The sequence below is a fragment of the Poromitra crassiceps genome (genome assembly GCF_964638095.1).
Source record: "Poromitra crassiceps genome assembly, chromosome: 9".
Taxonomy (NCBI): Eukaryota; Metazoa; Chordata; class Actinopteri; order Beryciformes; family Melamphaidae; genus Poromitra; species Poromitra crassiceps.
The window spans coordinates 57,808,364-57,825,197 of NC_139630.1; the positions used below are offsets into that span (position 1 = coordinate 57,808,364).

At 42.7% G+C, this 16,834-nt stretch overlaps 1 protein-coding gene and 1 long non-coding RNA gene across 2 annotated transcripts; both read right to left on the minus strand.

Annotated features, from left to right (window-relative positions):
* Window positions 1-2,501: 2,501 nt before the first annotated feature.
* On the minus strand, window positions 2,502-9,383 carry LOC310781931. Its single transcript, XR_014552993.1, has 6 exons — window positions 9,181-9,383; window positions 7,579-7,685; window positions 4,544-4,646; window positions 3,364-3,440; window positions 3,087-3,193; window positions 2,502-2,580 (listed from the first exon to the last, which is right to left on the minus strand). It is a non-coding gene; the product is annotated as an uncharacterized lncRNA (long non-coding RNA).
* A 39-nt stretch (window positions 9,384-9,422) lies between these two features.
* Window positions 9,423-15,025, minus strand: LOC310782926 (dephospho-CoA kinase domain-containing protein-like; the record flags this gene model as incomplete). The annotated part of the gene is made up of 3 exons (XM_083643720.1): window positions 9,423-9,470; window positions 13,332-13,535; window positions 14,914-15,025. 3 exons carry the CDS (start codon window positions 15,023-15,025, stop codon window positions 9,448-9,450), a joined length of 339 nt encoding a protein of 112 aa, XP_083499846.1. The 3' UTR covers window positions 9,423-9,447.
* Between the last annotated feature and the right edge of the window lie 1,809 nt (window positions 15,026-16,834).

Consider the following 16,834-nt stretch of genomic DNA (forward strand, 5'->3'; position numbering starts at 1 on the left):
TTTGCAGCAGCTACAGACCTCTTTCAATCTTGAATGCAGAAATCAAGATATATGCAAAGGTGTTAGCCATGAGACTTGAAAAACATATGACCAAACTTATACATCACGATCAAACCGGTTTCATTAAAACTAGACAAGCTGCAGATAATATACGTAGACTTTTACATGTGATACATTTCTCACAAGACACTCCTTCCCCTTGTGCAGTCCTCTCACTGGACGCTAAGCAGGCATTTGATCGTTTAGAATGGGAGTACTTATGGATGACCCTAGATAAATTTGGCTTGGGCACTAACTTCATTAGCATGATTAAAGTTCTCTATGCTAATCCTTCAGCTATGATTATCACAGGTAATATTTTCTCTTCTCCTTTCTCTATCTTCAAAGGGTCCCGTCAAGGCTGCGTACTTTCCTCATCATTATTTGCGCTTTCACTCGAACCTTTAGCTTTAGCAATAAAACAACACCCTATGATCTCCCCCATCACATTCTGTAACACTACACATCACATTTCTTTATTTGCAGATGATATTTTATTATACATAGACTATGCCACTACCTCCATACCATATGTTTTAGATATCTTCAAAGAATTTAGTGCTCTCTCAGGTTTTGAAATTAACTGGTCTAAGTCCTCCTTACTCCCACTTAACTCATCTCTTTGCCCTTCCACTTTACCTCCTCACATCCCAATAGTCAAATCCTTTAAATACCTTGGGATAGAAATTTTCCCCTCTCTCTATATAACCACAACTAAAAATTACCAAGGTATTTTAAATAGAGTGGAGGCCGACTTAGAAAAACGAACTCTTCTCCCACTTTCTCCGCAAGCCCGCATTTCAGTTATAAAAATGGACATTTTACCTAGAATTAATTTCTTCTCCAATATGATACCCCTCTCACCTCCTAAAAACTACTGGGATAAGATTCACGCTCTCATTACAAAATTTATCTGGCGAGGGAAGCGCCCACGAATTAAATTGACTACTATACAACGTGACAGACAGGATGGAGGACTCGCCGTGCCCAACCTAAAGATGTATTTTTGGTCATATGTATTACGCCCATTATCAGTCTGGTTAGACCCCAACATTTCAGTCTCATGGCGAACAATAGAGGAAAAAATAGCTTCTCCACACCGTTTACAAGACCTAATCTACTCTAATTTACCTCTTAAACGCCACAAATCAATGGGCCCCATAATGTCTTTTCTTTTATCCACTTGGCATAAGGTAGAGAAAGCCACCCATTCTCATGTAAAATGGCATGAAAATAGTCCTATTTTTCATAACTCTGCTTTACTTTCTGGAGGTGTCTCGTTTACTTTTCCTCAGTGGAGTAGTAGGGGTATCCATGTATTGGCTGATGTCTGTAGTGATGAGGGTCTCAGATCATTTAACGATCTTCGAGTAACTTATGATTTACCCGGCTTTTCTTTCTTTTTATATCTGCAACTCAGATCTTCCATGCGTGCATATGGCGTCCCGTGGACCAGTCCCTTACGATCACATAATCTTCATACTATATTTAATATAGGTGTACACACTACTGGTTTGGTATCCAAACTGTATAACTTGTTACTGACTTCCTCCTCTGGTCAACTTGCTGTCCAAAAAGTATGGGAGAGAGACCTGGGTCTCAATGAAGGAGAGGTGAACTGGTTCACTGTATGGGACAATATAGACAGGACGTCCAAAAATCCAAACCATAAACTAATTCACTTTAATTTCATACATAGACTTTATCTCACACCAAGAAAACGAAACCTCATGAAAATCATCTCCACCCCTGTCTGCCAAATGTGTAATCTCAACCTTGTCGGATCATTCATCCATATGTTCTGGGAGTGTCCCGGAGTTGTAATATTCTGGCAAAAAATTTCCTCTACATTATCGGAACTGTTGGACGTGCCTGTCCCCTGCTGTCCTAAACTATTAATTTTGAATGACACATCACCTTTTGCTTTACCGTTTTATAAATCTCAGGTATTATTTACAGGTCTAACAGCTGCCAAGAAAATGCTCGCTCTAAGATGGAGTCCTCCACACATTCTCAACCATAAATCATGGCTTATGTCTTTCCTGAACATTGTCCATATGGAACTATCAATAGCTCGAATGCACGGAGCTTGTGAAAAAACCTTACTAACATGGACCTCTACAGCAACTAACGTCAAACAGCTGTTGACCTGATCATTTTTGTTTAAATACTCATTTTCTTTAATTTCTTTGTTGAATGGTAACACAGTGTTCTCTGTTTCTTCTACAACCAACGTGGGGTGGGCGGGGTGGGTCCGGATCGCCACAGGGGTGGGAAAGGGAGGGGGGAGGGGGGGGGGTTTGTTTTTGGTTGTTTTTGTATTTTTGTTTTTATTCCTATGCTCCCTGATCCCTCCGGGGTCATCTCAAAATGTACTTGACATTGCACTGTTTTATGTAACAAAATCATGAATAAAAAAAATTGATAACAAAAAAAAAAGTGTTTTGAGTCCTTAGGTGCTTACCTGTTGATCTCTAGCTCCTGTTCCTCACGCTGTCCTTTCAGCTTCTCCAGACTGCGTTTCAACTGGATGTTCTCAGTCTGTATAGATAGATGGTTACAGAGTGAGATGAGAAACAGTAAATGTACAGTATGAAATAGGCCACGCCCATCACGGGGGAAAAGCACAGTTCATTTCCACACACCAGTGTCATTTTCCTTGAATTAAACATAGCTAAAAGCTGTTGTGTGGTGGGCTGCGCAGACAACAAATGTAAAAAAAAATCGCCAGTTAACATTTTTTTGTACTCCCAAGGAAAACAAGGAAGCCATTGAGAATTGGCAAGAAGAAAAATGTGGATGTTGCTGTCAATGAAGTAAGTTGGAGTGTTCATCTTCCGCATATACGATATTTTTGTGCAACACCCGACCATGCACGCGACATAGGAGGAATGCCAGGATTGGAGGGGAGATTGTGTTTTCCCCCGTTTTGGGCGTGGTTTCTGAATGATGGCACGCTCCGCAGTGTCTCTATGGGGGGGAGGTAGGTGGAGTTTAACAGTTTATGAAAACTCATTCAAATTCATGTGTGCTTCTTCATGCTCTACCTTGCTGTTCCAGCTGCTTGGTCAGCACGGCCACATCCTGCTCCATCCGCCAGTTGCTGCAGGCATCGGTCATGAGCAGAAGGTCATGGAGAGGAGACCAGCTGCCACTGGAATGAAGGCAAATTAAAGTATTACATTTTAATGCCAAATATTGTTCCAACTGTAGGGCTGTCCCAAATACTAATTTACCTCTGGATTCAAATGCTAGCCCTACATTACGCCCTTTGAAGACATTTGATAAATCACACAAGCTTTCAGATCAAGTCCAGAATTATACCTGGTTGAAGGAGAAGGCACTGTTTCACAGAACCATGTCGCTGGGCGGTGGGCTGGGAGCTCTGGCTTGTTTGTTAACTGTAAAAAGATTGAAACAAAGTCATGACATTTAGTCTAAAGACAGGTAGGTAATTTTTTATTTATTTATTTCAGGGACAGTGCAACATTAATGAACATTTGCATGTAAATGTGCCGGATTATAGCCTTAGCTAATTTCCATCCGTAGTCCCTCGACAGGTGAGGTACAAAAAAGTTTAAAAAGAAGAAATAGAAAAATTAGTGCATACATAGGGCAACTGACAGGGGTGCAATGTAGGTGACACATACATACACATAGGGTAAAAAGGAGAGGAGACATACATATACATGAAGGAGGCATTTAACTTTGCAATTCAAGTGGGCACATACAGACCTTCAATTCCGGTATGTAATACAAATAAAACAAAAACAGGAAACATTAGGGACATTGACCAAGGTAGACATAGGACTTACAAGGATATATATATACAAAAACAACACATGAAACAAAAGGGTTTAGATATGGTCGCAGTTTTGATTTGATCTGAGCCATGACTTTAACAGCCCCTTAAAGGTGTGAAAACTGCTACTCTCTCTGACTGACATTGGTAGGCTATTCCACAGTTTGCTACCCCTGTAGGACAAAACATTTTGTCCGACAGAGGACCGTCTCAGAGGTAGTTCACAGTCACCTCTCGACGAGCTTCGCGTGGTGTTCTGGGTAGCTCTCCGTTTGATAAAGCATTCTAAAGGAGGTGGTGCTAGCCCATGAAGGATTTTATAAATCATACAGGCAATTTTAAATTTTTTATAATTGGCAAAGCTGAGGAGCTTGTACTTTAGAAGTATATTGCAATGATGGTAAGATATAGGTTTCTTATCTAAAATTTGCAGGGCCTTTTTATATAGAGACTCGATGGGCTTCAAGGTGGTTACTCCTGTGAAGGACCAGTGAGGCAGTAGTCTATATGTGCAAAAATCATTGAATGGAGTTATGGAGAAAGGTTAGAGCCGCACTGTCAGTCAGAGATGCTCTAATCTGCCTAAAATTGCAGAGATTGAATTTTAGAGTGTTCGATACCTTTTTTATATGACTCTTGAAAGAGAGTCATATAATAATAGCTCGTAAAATAACAGGTTAGTGATGTGAGTGACCCACTTACCCAGCTGTGAAGTGACTTCAGGCCCATGGCCACGTTAATTAGCATGGCTGCCATTTTCCAGTTGAACTGATGAGTTGTAGGAGTTCACTTGTTGGTTTGCAACCTGGCAATGTAAAAAAATATTTAATTATAATTAATGTGAAAATCAACTTTTCTCCATCAGATATAGATCAACACATAAGCACAGTGAAACTATAAAAGGCACTTATAGGAACATGTCCACATATATGTGAGTCACAGCACTAAAACCAGGGTTAGTCAGCAGCATGATAATCGCATTCTGAGAAACATTCAGTCAACAAATGAACTACGGTAACTACATCAGATTTCTCAAGACAGCCTGACACGCCCACACAGTCCGCGGGAGAAAATACACTCTAAAAACTAATTGATTCTCATGACTTTTGCCATGACTGTCAAACCTAAATTTATATACTTTGCGACGTTCATCATCGTTCAAATTTGGCTGGTGGCTTATTAACATAGGGTCCTGTGATGTGATGAACTCAAAATGCTAAATAATAAAGAAATATTTCTGGTTTCCAGGGACTTTAAATATCAACAACTAGCCAACAGATATTATTAAAGCTGGTGGGCTTCATGGAAAGAGTGTGACTCGGTTGACCGTTATATCAAACTGGTAATTCAGTGTCGTTTTATTGCCACACAACTAACGTTATTAGCTCACAACTAACAACTATGTTCCAGGTCATCTCAAAAACAATGCAACGGACACAGCGTAGCGTTACATTAGGCCTTGGCCACACTGATCCGTGGTGTCTGTCCGTGTGCGTTCATTTCTCTGTTCACTTCCATTCATTTTCAATGACAGCTGTCCGACTGTCCGTGGAGTACTCAGAAGCGTACGTATCCAGAAAATTTGCATACGTTTTGATGGACAGAAAGTTGAAGAGGGATGAACTTTTTCTGGATAGACGTATCGGATGGTCGGATGGTCGGATAGTCACTGTCCGTTTAGCCAATCAGAGTCGAGGTCTCGAGAGGAGGCGTTCCGAGATTTGTTTCAACTTTTCAAAGAAGATGCCGGCCGAGGCGGTGAAGGAGGCTATAATTAATGCTGTGTACACCATCCCGCTGTTGTCCAACGTGCCACATTGCTCTTAAAGGGCTCGCGCCGCATTAACTACAGTAATAATCACATGGGGGGAAAAAACACATTTTCACATGAGTGGGGCACGCGCAAATACCACCGTGACGTCACGATGTACCAAATCGCCCATTCATTTGAGGGCACAAAAAAAAGCAGGTTTGAACCCATAGAGGGAACTTATGCTGCTGAAATGATAGGGGTTTGTACAATTTTAACAGATTGGTCACAGATGTGGAGATTTTGACCAGAATCCTTCACATACCACCCCAAAAGCCATATATATTGGTTAAAAGCTGAAAAAGGTGTTTGGGGGTTTAGTCCTGCTTTAACTATACTTACTAGTTTCAACTACATTTGCTGGGCAGTCATTATTGGTGTCTACAAAAACAACATTTTGATTGAGTTAAAGGCTACAATGTAACAATGAGAACAATTAGACTACCATAACTTGAACATTACTGAATTTAGTTCATTGATACACAAATTTCAAACCAACTCACTAAGTTAATTTGAACCCAAGTAGCTGCCAAAATAATGGAAGCATTCAAGTAATTGAGGGATGCATTATTATAGAAAGCAGGCTAAATTGGCACCCCCCAATGGGGGGAAAATCGACAGGATGTTTTATTTTATTATTCTCGTGAATTCCTGCCCAGCTTGATCTGCTCTGTGCTGCTTGACGTGACTCTTGAGAGAAGCTAAAATACACAGGCTGATTTGTGGAGCAGAGCGGAGAGCCGCTTCGGGGACGCCTCTGGTGGACACAAGTATTCACTAGACAGGCTACGTCCGCCTCATCTCGCCGTCGTAATGCAACGTTTCCTGGTGGAATCTCAATCTGCCCGGCTGCCCGGCAGAGACTTTAGTCCCAAAAGAGAAAAAAAACTTGAATGGATTTGCATCAAAGGAGATTTAGAAGTGAGTAGACGCAAATCCGTCTGAAGAATAAGTAAGTAGACGCGTCTACCTGCGTTTAACCAGACCGTTTAACGTCTCACATTCAAAGCACTTCATACTCCCAGAGCTGGCGTAAGCCATATAAAAACCCTCTGGCTTTACCCAAAATTAAAACGTCCAGAGTTTGTGTCTTTGAAAACAAACTGCTAAAGCTGCGTTCACACCGACCTATTAAAATTTTTCGCTGGCATCGAGTTTACATACAAAGTCAATGCAAACGAGCGATTGAGCGTATATTCGCCCGGGAGAAAAATCGCTGGGCGTCCGAGCGACAGAGACAGAACGATAGGGCGAAAATACGCCCGAGATGAAATATCCCAACTCGAGCAAAATTACGCTGGCATCAGTCGATCGCTGTTCAACGCTGATTGGCTGCCGTGTGAGAGTGAGTCAAGGATCACACTGGCTTGGAACAAACCGCTGGTTTATTGTGTGGCAACAAACTGCATTGACAGCTGATTGACAGGCTGACAGCTGACATGAAGTGAAGTCTGTACTACCGGTATAGAGCTCGCATTAGGAGCACGCTGATAGGCTTAGCTTGTAAACAACTACGGTGGCTCGGCCTCGTAGTGGACAAACATCATGACATTGCGTAACGTTATAGCCCCCACATGTCCGTCAATTATTGTGCCTGTTGACGAGCGATTTAAACAGAGCGACAGAGCGATTCCAAAGGGTTGAATCGAGCGACAGAGAGAAAAATAAATATCTCGGTGTGAACACAGCTTAACCAAGGCCAAGACAATAAGCACGTTTCCTTCACAACAACTGGCCAGGTGGCACAATTTCATCTGTTTTCCTCTAGGAGGCAGCCAAACTTCATTTGTCTGAAACATCAAAGCGCTATAATGAAGAAAATGTGAGTTAAGGTTAAGTTCTGGTCCCACACCGGCCCGCCCAGTTGTTTAGTGGTGGAAAAAGCTGAGTGGACTTTCTAGCGGTCTGCAGAGGGAGTGTGTTTTACCCGCATTTCTTCTTCTGGGTGTGTCTTGCTTTGATGAGGGCCAGGATGGCTGCTTCATCATAGTGGTGGTTGCACTTCTTATTCTTCATGGGATTCACCATATCCACCTTGAGAAGCATAATAATGCAATTAGTAAGATAGAACCTAACGAGTGGTTGTCGACTCAACATGGGGTCTGGGGACCATCAGGGGGTCCCCAGTAAGCTGGTGATTTGTTAAAGTTAAACATTTCATTGACAGGGTGGGTCTGGGTAGTGTAGAGGTATAATAAGCACTCGCCTACCACCACGGAGACCCGGGTTCAATTCCCGGGCAGCGGTATTTTCGGCGTGCTCAAGACGTTCCTACAGACACAATTGCCCGTGTCTATCGGTGGGAAGCCAGCGGCGTATGAGTCCTGGTCGCTGCACTAGCACCTCCTCTGGTCAGTTGGGGCGCCTGTTCGGGGGGGAGGGGAACAAGCTAGTTCACACGACTTCATCATCTGTCAATAATGCCCCGACCCACCTCATCAGGTAGGACTATGTGAACATGGGTGAAAAGACGAGGGTAGTAAACATTATCCAGCTGTTTGGGTGTGTTATCATCAAAAACCCAGTCTAGCATCATCTCTGTTGAAATTTTACTTCCAGGCAGGGGGGGGGATATTTAGTGATTTGGGGGCAAGTGCAGCAGACAGATAGTGTCTTGCTTTATTTGTATTTTGCTTTCCCTAGCTGAATGTTGGTATTGGCAGTGGTAGGAGATTTAAATTCTTATATAATGCTGGATATTTAAATTAATAATAAAAACGCACCCATTAAGATTTTGCACCTTTTTTTCTTTCTCCAACTCTCTTTCTTATAGTATATAAATAATCTGATGCAAAAAAACAATCGGGACACCCTCCACGTGAACATGCAAAACGGAGGGTTAAGGGCCAAGGGGTGACTTATCATTATGAGAACATGAAGTAGCTATGTAACGAACCTCCCGTGCTGCCGACAGCCTGCTCTGTTTGCTGTCCGAGTGTCCGTCACATAGATAACATCTCCCGCTTTATCTCCCGCTGCTGTTTGTAATCGATATATGGCCTTATTCCATACAAGCAGCAATTTAATTGAATCGTCCATAATCTTGAAATCAGATCATATCTCTATGCTAAGATAGGCTGCTACGCTACAAAACACAACAGACGGAGTGAACTCTGACCTGCCCCGGGTGTGCTTCATGAGAAGAAGCGAGAAGCGCTTCTGTTTGGTAACAGAATAAGAAGAGAAAACCACATAAGAAGAACATAAGCACATCTGAGGTTCATTACATAGCTAATTCATGTTCCCATAATTATATAACAACCATAATGAACTGCGAGGTGACAGAAAATATGTTCTTTACAGTGTGAACGACATATGCCCCATTTACGCCTGTTTTGGCCAGTTCCAGGACTCTACTTGGATCTGAATATCTTCTAGGGGGATCAGAATGAAACCAAAGTTATTTGGGCGAGTAAAACATATTTTAAGCTGGAAATAAGGTCTGGGGTGTAAAAAACAGGAATTCTCCTTTAAGAATGAACAATAGAGCGACTTGTCAGTGGGACGACAAAGACGGGAGGACGTTCACCCAAGCCTTAAGTGGGGGGTTGAGTCAGTCAGGGGGTGAGTTCCTCCATGGCTCCTCCTCGCAGGGCGCTGGACATGGCCCTACTGCGGGCCAGCCTGGAGTTGGAGGGAGGAGAGAGCCTCATGGAGCAGACCAGGGCTCCCACCTCCTCCTGCTTCTCGTCGTGCTGGAGCCTCATGGAGCAGACCAGGGCTTCCACCTCCTCCTGCTGCTCCTCATGCTGGGACAGCTGCCGGTTGAAGGCGATAGCGTGCGCAGCGAACTGGGTCAAGTCTTTGGTGCTGCTGTTCCTGTCAGGAGAGAGAAGGGAGAAGAGCATCTGTAAGATCATGGATGCCTGAGTTAGAAGAACTAACTCTTCTGGTCCGAAAACGCCTACTGTCCGTTTGGAGTATGAAGACAAACAGTACGGCACACACACACACACACACACACACACACACACGGTTGAATGCTCTCATTTAGGACACTTCATGCCCAAAAGAACATGTGGGCCAAGTAAAAGTTAGCTTTCCTGCTCAGGACTAGACAGGAAGTGGTGCGATTTTGCTGCGTCAAGTTACCTACTGTAGGAGTTAACCAGGGTGAGACAGGAAGTAGAGCGATTTTGCCTTCAGAGTAAAAGCTTAGATTGTGAAACTTTTTTTCAGATTTCCCCTCCATTTGTACTTGGCCAATTTCCCCCTGCTGCCCAGGGTCACTGCTCCACCCTCTGCCAATCTGGGGAGAGCCGTAGACTAGCTCCATGCTTCCTCCAAGACATGCCAGCCGCTTCAGGACACATACCCTTAATCTGGCTTCCCACCCGCAGACCCATTGCCCGACACCCGACGGTAACCCGGGGGCGCGAACCTGCGACCCTCATGTTGGTAGGCAGGGAATCTACCGCTACACTACCCGGACGGCCTAGATTGTGAAACTTTTGAGAAAAGTTGGAAAATAAAGCTGGGCTGTGCAGAGCAACAGAAATGGTTTGAGAGGTATAAAAGTATAATGTAATAGTATAAACGCACCACACATTGTCCAGTCTTCAGAAAGTAATACAATTATTTATGTATTATGTATTAATTAATTTAATTTAATTAATTAAAATGTATTTATCAATGTCCTTTGTTGCTCTGTAAAGCACTTTGCACAAGCACTGACAATTGTTTAAAGGGCTTTAGAGATGAATTTGACAGTTTTCAAAGCTATCTGCTTTTACCTTTGGAGAAAATGAGGAGTTGGAAGATCTCTCTCTGGAGCATTCTGGGGAAATGAAAACACCAGCATGGGTTCTTCATGTACACTTTAACTTTTAAATAACCACAAAATAAAGACTGTGAAATAAACTCCTAATTGTATTACTAATAAATGCCACTGGATGAATTAGAGTACCAGTAGTCATGTGTAAATACAAGTTTAGAAGACACCTACCCCCTGCACCCAGGGGTGCTGGAGGACCTGTTGTAGCACTGAGTGGCATCCCGGACCAGCAGCTTGGATATGAGGTCTTTGGCTCCCTCTGAGATGTGAGCCCAGTCCTTGTCTGGAAACTCATACTTGGCCCTCCTGGATGCTCTCAAACAGGTGACTCTGAGGAGAGATAATATCCCAGAAAATTGGTTAAAGCCCCAATCAGTAAGATTTTTGACATTTTTTACTGAAATATAACAGCTTTTTATTCACAGGACATGGTAGATTGACTTTTAATAGGGAGACCCTCGTCTTTATTTATCCCACACCGCCCTCCATTGGCCAGCACTGGGACTAAGCAGTTTGTCTGTCACGTCCCGTAGCAAGAAAAAAGAAAAAAGAGAAGCATGCGCGCATGCGCTGTACAGCGGAAGCGCTGTGCTCATGAAAACGAGGAAGTAACTCGATTCGGATTTGCTACGAAAATGATGTTTCACGGAACTATGGATTATTATTTCATCACGTGGTGAGTACCCGATGTCACAACATGTACATAGAGCTTTCTGGCGCTGTGTTTTGTTGACTTTGAACAGCGATATCGTTATCGATACTAATGCACGCAGAGGGCGCAGTTGGAAACTTACTGAATGGGGCTTTAATATTGTTCATATATCACAGTTTCGTAGTGTTACAGTCATCCCCCTTTCGCATGTAGATATGATCAATATTTATGTCTATTTGTTGTGGCTGTTCATCTTTTGATCTGCTCTGCTCATTTAGAAGGATATAGAGGCACCCTTTATACCTCTATATCACCTCTTTGTCCGTATGGTGCCTTTTTGTCCATACGGGGCTGCCATAGGCGTACTTAAAATGGCGTCTGCCTCGGCCCTCGAGAGGTCAGTCTGGTACGCACAACCACATCACCTGTGGACAGTTAATATTAGTGTCTGTCTCATTTTGCTTTGCTTTGTCACGTCTGTCCGGTCTCGTGTTTATGGGACGTCTTTGATCACGTGAGGACGGTCCTGGATCCCCTCACGTAGGATGCTTCTGGAGGCCACATCAGCTAAAGCCTCCAACCTACAGTATAGCAGACTCCAAACTAATTCAACCCTACTCAATGCATGCCTACATTCACCCATTCACACACACATTCATACACCAGTGGCGGCAAGCTACCATGCAGGGTGCTGGCACAGCCATCGGGAGCAATTTGGGGTTCAGTGCCTTGCACAAGGACACTTCGACGTGTGGACTGGAGGAGCCGGGGATGGAACCACCAACCTTCTGATTAGTGGACGACCCGCTCTACCTCCTGAGCCACAGCTGCCTACATAATATGTTATCTAGACAGAAAGAAAAGTTTTCTGTCAATAGATGAGTTCTATTTAGAAAAGGTTCTATTTGGAAAGGAACATTTCCCCCCCACAAAGACACACTACCTTCTAACGGTGCAAACACACTGGAAATGGAAGCATGTGGATAGTTTAATTTCGGCGTCCTTGTTAACGGAGTAGACGGACCACACCGGCCGTGACGTGGCACGGGGTGGGACCACACCGGCCGTGGCGTGGCACGGGGTGGGACCACACCGGCCGTGGCGTGGCACGGGGTGGGACCACACCGGCCGTGGCGTGGCACGGGGTGGGACCACACCGGCTGTGGCGTGGCACGGGGCGGGCGGCTCCTGCCCTGCAGCGAGCGTTTCTGCGTCTGGCCTATTTTTGACACGAGCGGTCACGTGCAGCCAGGCATGAAGTCAGTACAAGTTGTGACATTTATCATCGTTTTCAAAGACTCGACTCACGTATGCCCCTGGGTTTCTGTTGCAGTAGAGTGTGAGGGGGCTGTTACAGGAATAAGTGATTTATTTTTCATTGTAGCTATGTAGCTAGAAATATAACCATAAAGCAGTGGTTTATTTTGGCCTTGAAGGCAATAATAAGCTGAAACATAATTTAAATGTAATGTAACACCCATCTATGTTTTACTATCATTACCATCCATTTGCAGATTGTGGGTTTGAATACAACATTTCTAATTCTAACCAATAAAGACTTGTTTGGATTAACAAGAACTGTGATAGTTTAAAAAGCTGACCACCAAAGATCAAATGTATACCAACCACCTACTACTCTCCACCTCTTAAAATGTTATAGACTTGGGAATGTTGTTCCTGTTTTTAATTTAAGAGCAATTCTTATGCTTAGGAATAGGGATGCACCGATCCACATTTTTCACTTCCGATCCGATTCCGATACCTGAATTTGGATATCTGCCGATACCGATATTATTCCGATACCGATATTTTTCTTGAATATACAGCATAGGCAAAGATTTGGCCAATTAAAGATTTTTTTTAAAATATAGGCCTACCTTGCAAAAAGCAGACAAAATAAAGAAAATATACAAGGCAAAGAAGGATAGTATTATACATGGGCAAATTACGGCCAGCGTGCGGCCCGTGCTGGAATTGCAAAAAAAAAAAAAAAAAAAAAAAAAAATATATATATATATATATATATATATATATATATATATATATATATATATATATATATATATATAAATTCTGATCCGATTCCGATCCGTGAATTATGTCGGTATCGGCACCCGATACCGATATTGGATCGGCCCCATCCCTACTTAGGAAGCTTTGTGAAGAACAGCCTAAAATCTGATGGCCTCACAGTGAGCTAATCCCCCCCAAGTCAACCTGTAACTGAGCCATGTAAGCCTGATTCCTCCCTCACCTCTGAGGAAGTAGAGGAGGATCTCTTTGAGCATGGCTTTGTGGATGTCTGGGTGAGTGATGGAGTTCAGCAGCTTCCTCTTTTCCTCACTGGCGAAGATGAGCTGCCCCAGCTTCTGCCTGTCGATCTCCCCGCTCTCCAGCAGGATCTCTGGGCCGAAGTGGTCGACGATGCGGCAGTAGGCAGCACTGTGGGGCTCCACCACTGTTACCGAGGCACGGGCAGTGAGAAGTTGGTGCTTAACAAATGCCACTTGACATCATACATGTCACATAATTACACACTAGCTAAACCCAACCTCCCAACTCAAGGTAAACTGCTGTACTGTTGTACTGTCTTGTCTTCTTAATCACCTAATGTCTAGTTTTAACACTGCCCAATTGTCCTATGTCTTTTTGCTGTTATGTTGTATTGCACAAGAGATGTAACGGTATGAAAATTTCACATCACGATTATCGTGACCAAAACTATCACGGTTATCGTCATTATCGAGACTCACTGAAATCATTTTACGACGTTTTATATTGAAAACTCGGACCCAAAAAGGATTGATAAACTCACTTAAATCATTTCTCCAAGGCTGCACATTTGCATCTGGGAGAAGGTTGCCAACTTTGGTTGATAATGGACAGTATTTACCATGTTTTTCAACACACTGTAATCACGGTACCACGGTTTTAACGATAATGAAAATTTGAAACGGTACGGTATCATAAGGAATTTTATCATGGTTATCATTAAAACCGGTTATCGTTACATCCCTATTGCACGCACGCACACACACACACACACACACACACACACACACACACACACACACACACACACACACACACACACACCTTTTAAGGTCTTCGCTGATAAAGATTGTGATGCACAGTTGATTGCACTACTGTTGCCAAAATGTACTATTGTAAGTCGCTTTGGATAAAAGCATCTGCTAAATAACCTAACATAATGTAAATGCTTTTCTTAATCTTTTTTTTGTTACCTAACCAAGTAGTGTTTTGTTTTGTCCATAACTATATCTTTATATATATTCTCTATTAGTGTTGTCACGGTTTTCGGTACTTCGGTACTTAGTCAGTACTACATTGTTTTCGGTACTTCGGTACCTGTTTTTGCATGGTACCGAGCGTATCGGGGTTTTTTTTTTTTTTTTTTTCAATAAACAATACTTGAGGGCTACATGCCACTGGTGTTGCACTGTCTGCCCTCACTGCCATACAGAGTTGAATGTAAGAAGTAAGCAGAAGCACATTGTTTTGTTTTAAAGTTGAAGGCTACATGCCATTTGTTCATTGGAAATGGTTGCATACTTTAATAAAGGAGAATATGTTGAAGAAATATCAGTCTGTTTTTTTTACCGTGGTACCGAAATTGGTACAGAGTACCGTGGAAATTCACTAGTACCGGTACCGAGTCGACTACTGAATTATTGGTACCGTGACATCACTAATTCTCTACAGTATCTCTATACAGTATATTCATTCTGTGAACCAGAAGAGGTTGCACTGGAAAGGACCGGCAGAGAGAGAGGGCGTGGCCTAAAGGACCAGCAGAGAGAGAGGGAGTGGCCTACCTTTCCTGGCCACCACATCCGCATCAATGATGGGGCATCCGAGCTCCCGCAGCATTGAAGACACTGTGCTCTTCCCTGAGGCGATACCGCCGGTCAGTCCCACCAAAAACATCTGGAGGCAAAGGTCAAAGGTCAGGATGTTACCAGAATCACTATCCATATTTACGGTCGGTGGTTCAAAGCCAAAGCCACACAAAAAACTGGAAAAATATTGTCTATTTTGTTGTATTATTAAAAACATAATAGCCTCAAACTGAGAGAGAAAAAAGTCAGAGCATGGTTAACTTGAACAGATTAAAAATACCTGCATACAAGAAAAATACACATCTGCAGATTAACAGGTTGTGCATTTGATGTATATAAAAAAAATAGATCCACACATAATAGTGTCTATTAAAAGCAAATGAAAGGGGATACATTTACAAAAACAGAGTATGGGAAATAAGTAAAAAATCTGTGCAAAAGGGTCTGTTGTACTGCTGTGGTAAGGCTTTAATAATAAGAAGATATAAAACAAGAGCGGCTCAAAGCCATCTATAACTTAATTGGGGGCTAGTGGACTGGACTGGTACATTAATTTCTAGAACATCTAGTTAGGGGCCATAGTGCAGCATGCTGTGTAACGTTACATTGAAAAATATAATTCTATTCTGGAGTGGAAGAGGATTTAGGAATGCATTATAACCATCTAAAATGAGGAAAAAACAACACCAAAGCCTAACTGGGAAACATGTCGAGGAAATCTTTTAAAACTGTAAATAAAAGATTGTCAGTGGGTAAAGCTATGCTGAACAACAACCCTGTTGAGTTGATCGGAAAAACTGTATGTAAATAATGTATGTGACTAGTTACTGAATTGTTACTTTCTCATGCTACCAGGAGGCAACACGCTCTCTGCTGTAAAAGTAACGTTACTACACAGCTGATGTTGGGCTCAGCAGCCAATTTATGGTGTCAGACTTGTTTGAGAGATTTGGAAAGTTATCGTTAGGTGGAAGGTTGTTCTTGGTTCAATGGGTATCTAAACCCCCGAGGCTTAACGTTAACAGAGCCTTACTTAATTTGTAATTAAATTCAAAAGCATTGTGACACTTTACTGTTTAGAGACTAGGGTTATTTGACCCTGCTTTCCAAATAGATAATAACTAATTAGCCTTTTCGCCTTACCTTATACGTGCGGCACTCCCTAACGTTAGTTGAACTGAAATTACAATGGAAATCCGTGCAGAGGAGCCAGAGTGGGGAAGACGAAGTAAACAAACAAGCTTGCTAAACAAGCTAGCGTTAGCACAAGTGTATAGGTCAATACGACCACATGTGAGCAAATTATGCCGCAGCCATTTCCACCTCGAAATAAAACAATATGCAGTCAGATGAACAGGTTTAAACGACGCGTATTTCTTAAAACTGCTATCTAGAACTTTGAACTATAACGCATAGTCGAGTCGACTGGCTAACTGCAGTGCTAACAACCTAGCGCTAGACAGGAGCTCGCATCACAAACAATCTTCTTCTTCTTCTTCTTCTTCTATTAGCTTTCCGGCAGACTGGATGCCTTGCGGCCATTGATAGTACATTGCGGCACATTGCTGCCTCTCACAGGTCTTCTTCTTCTTCTTCTTTCAGATTTTCAGCAGTATATAGTGTCAGACTTGGCGTCTTACTGCCCTCCGCAGGTGAAAGATATCAATTATGAAAAAATAAATAGTGTCCACCACCCCCCAACGTGCTCCAGTTAATAATATATTATTGTCCATACTGTCACTCAGACCCAGTTGTCCGGGTTTCCGCAAAAGCATCCCTCAGTATTTTATCGATCTCTGCTCCAGATACATCCACCACATTTAAGAACCTCTTAGCAGCGTCAAGCACCATCTCAATCCTCTCCGTCTTCCCACTCAAATTAGCAGCACAGTTTATA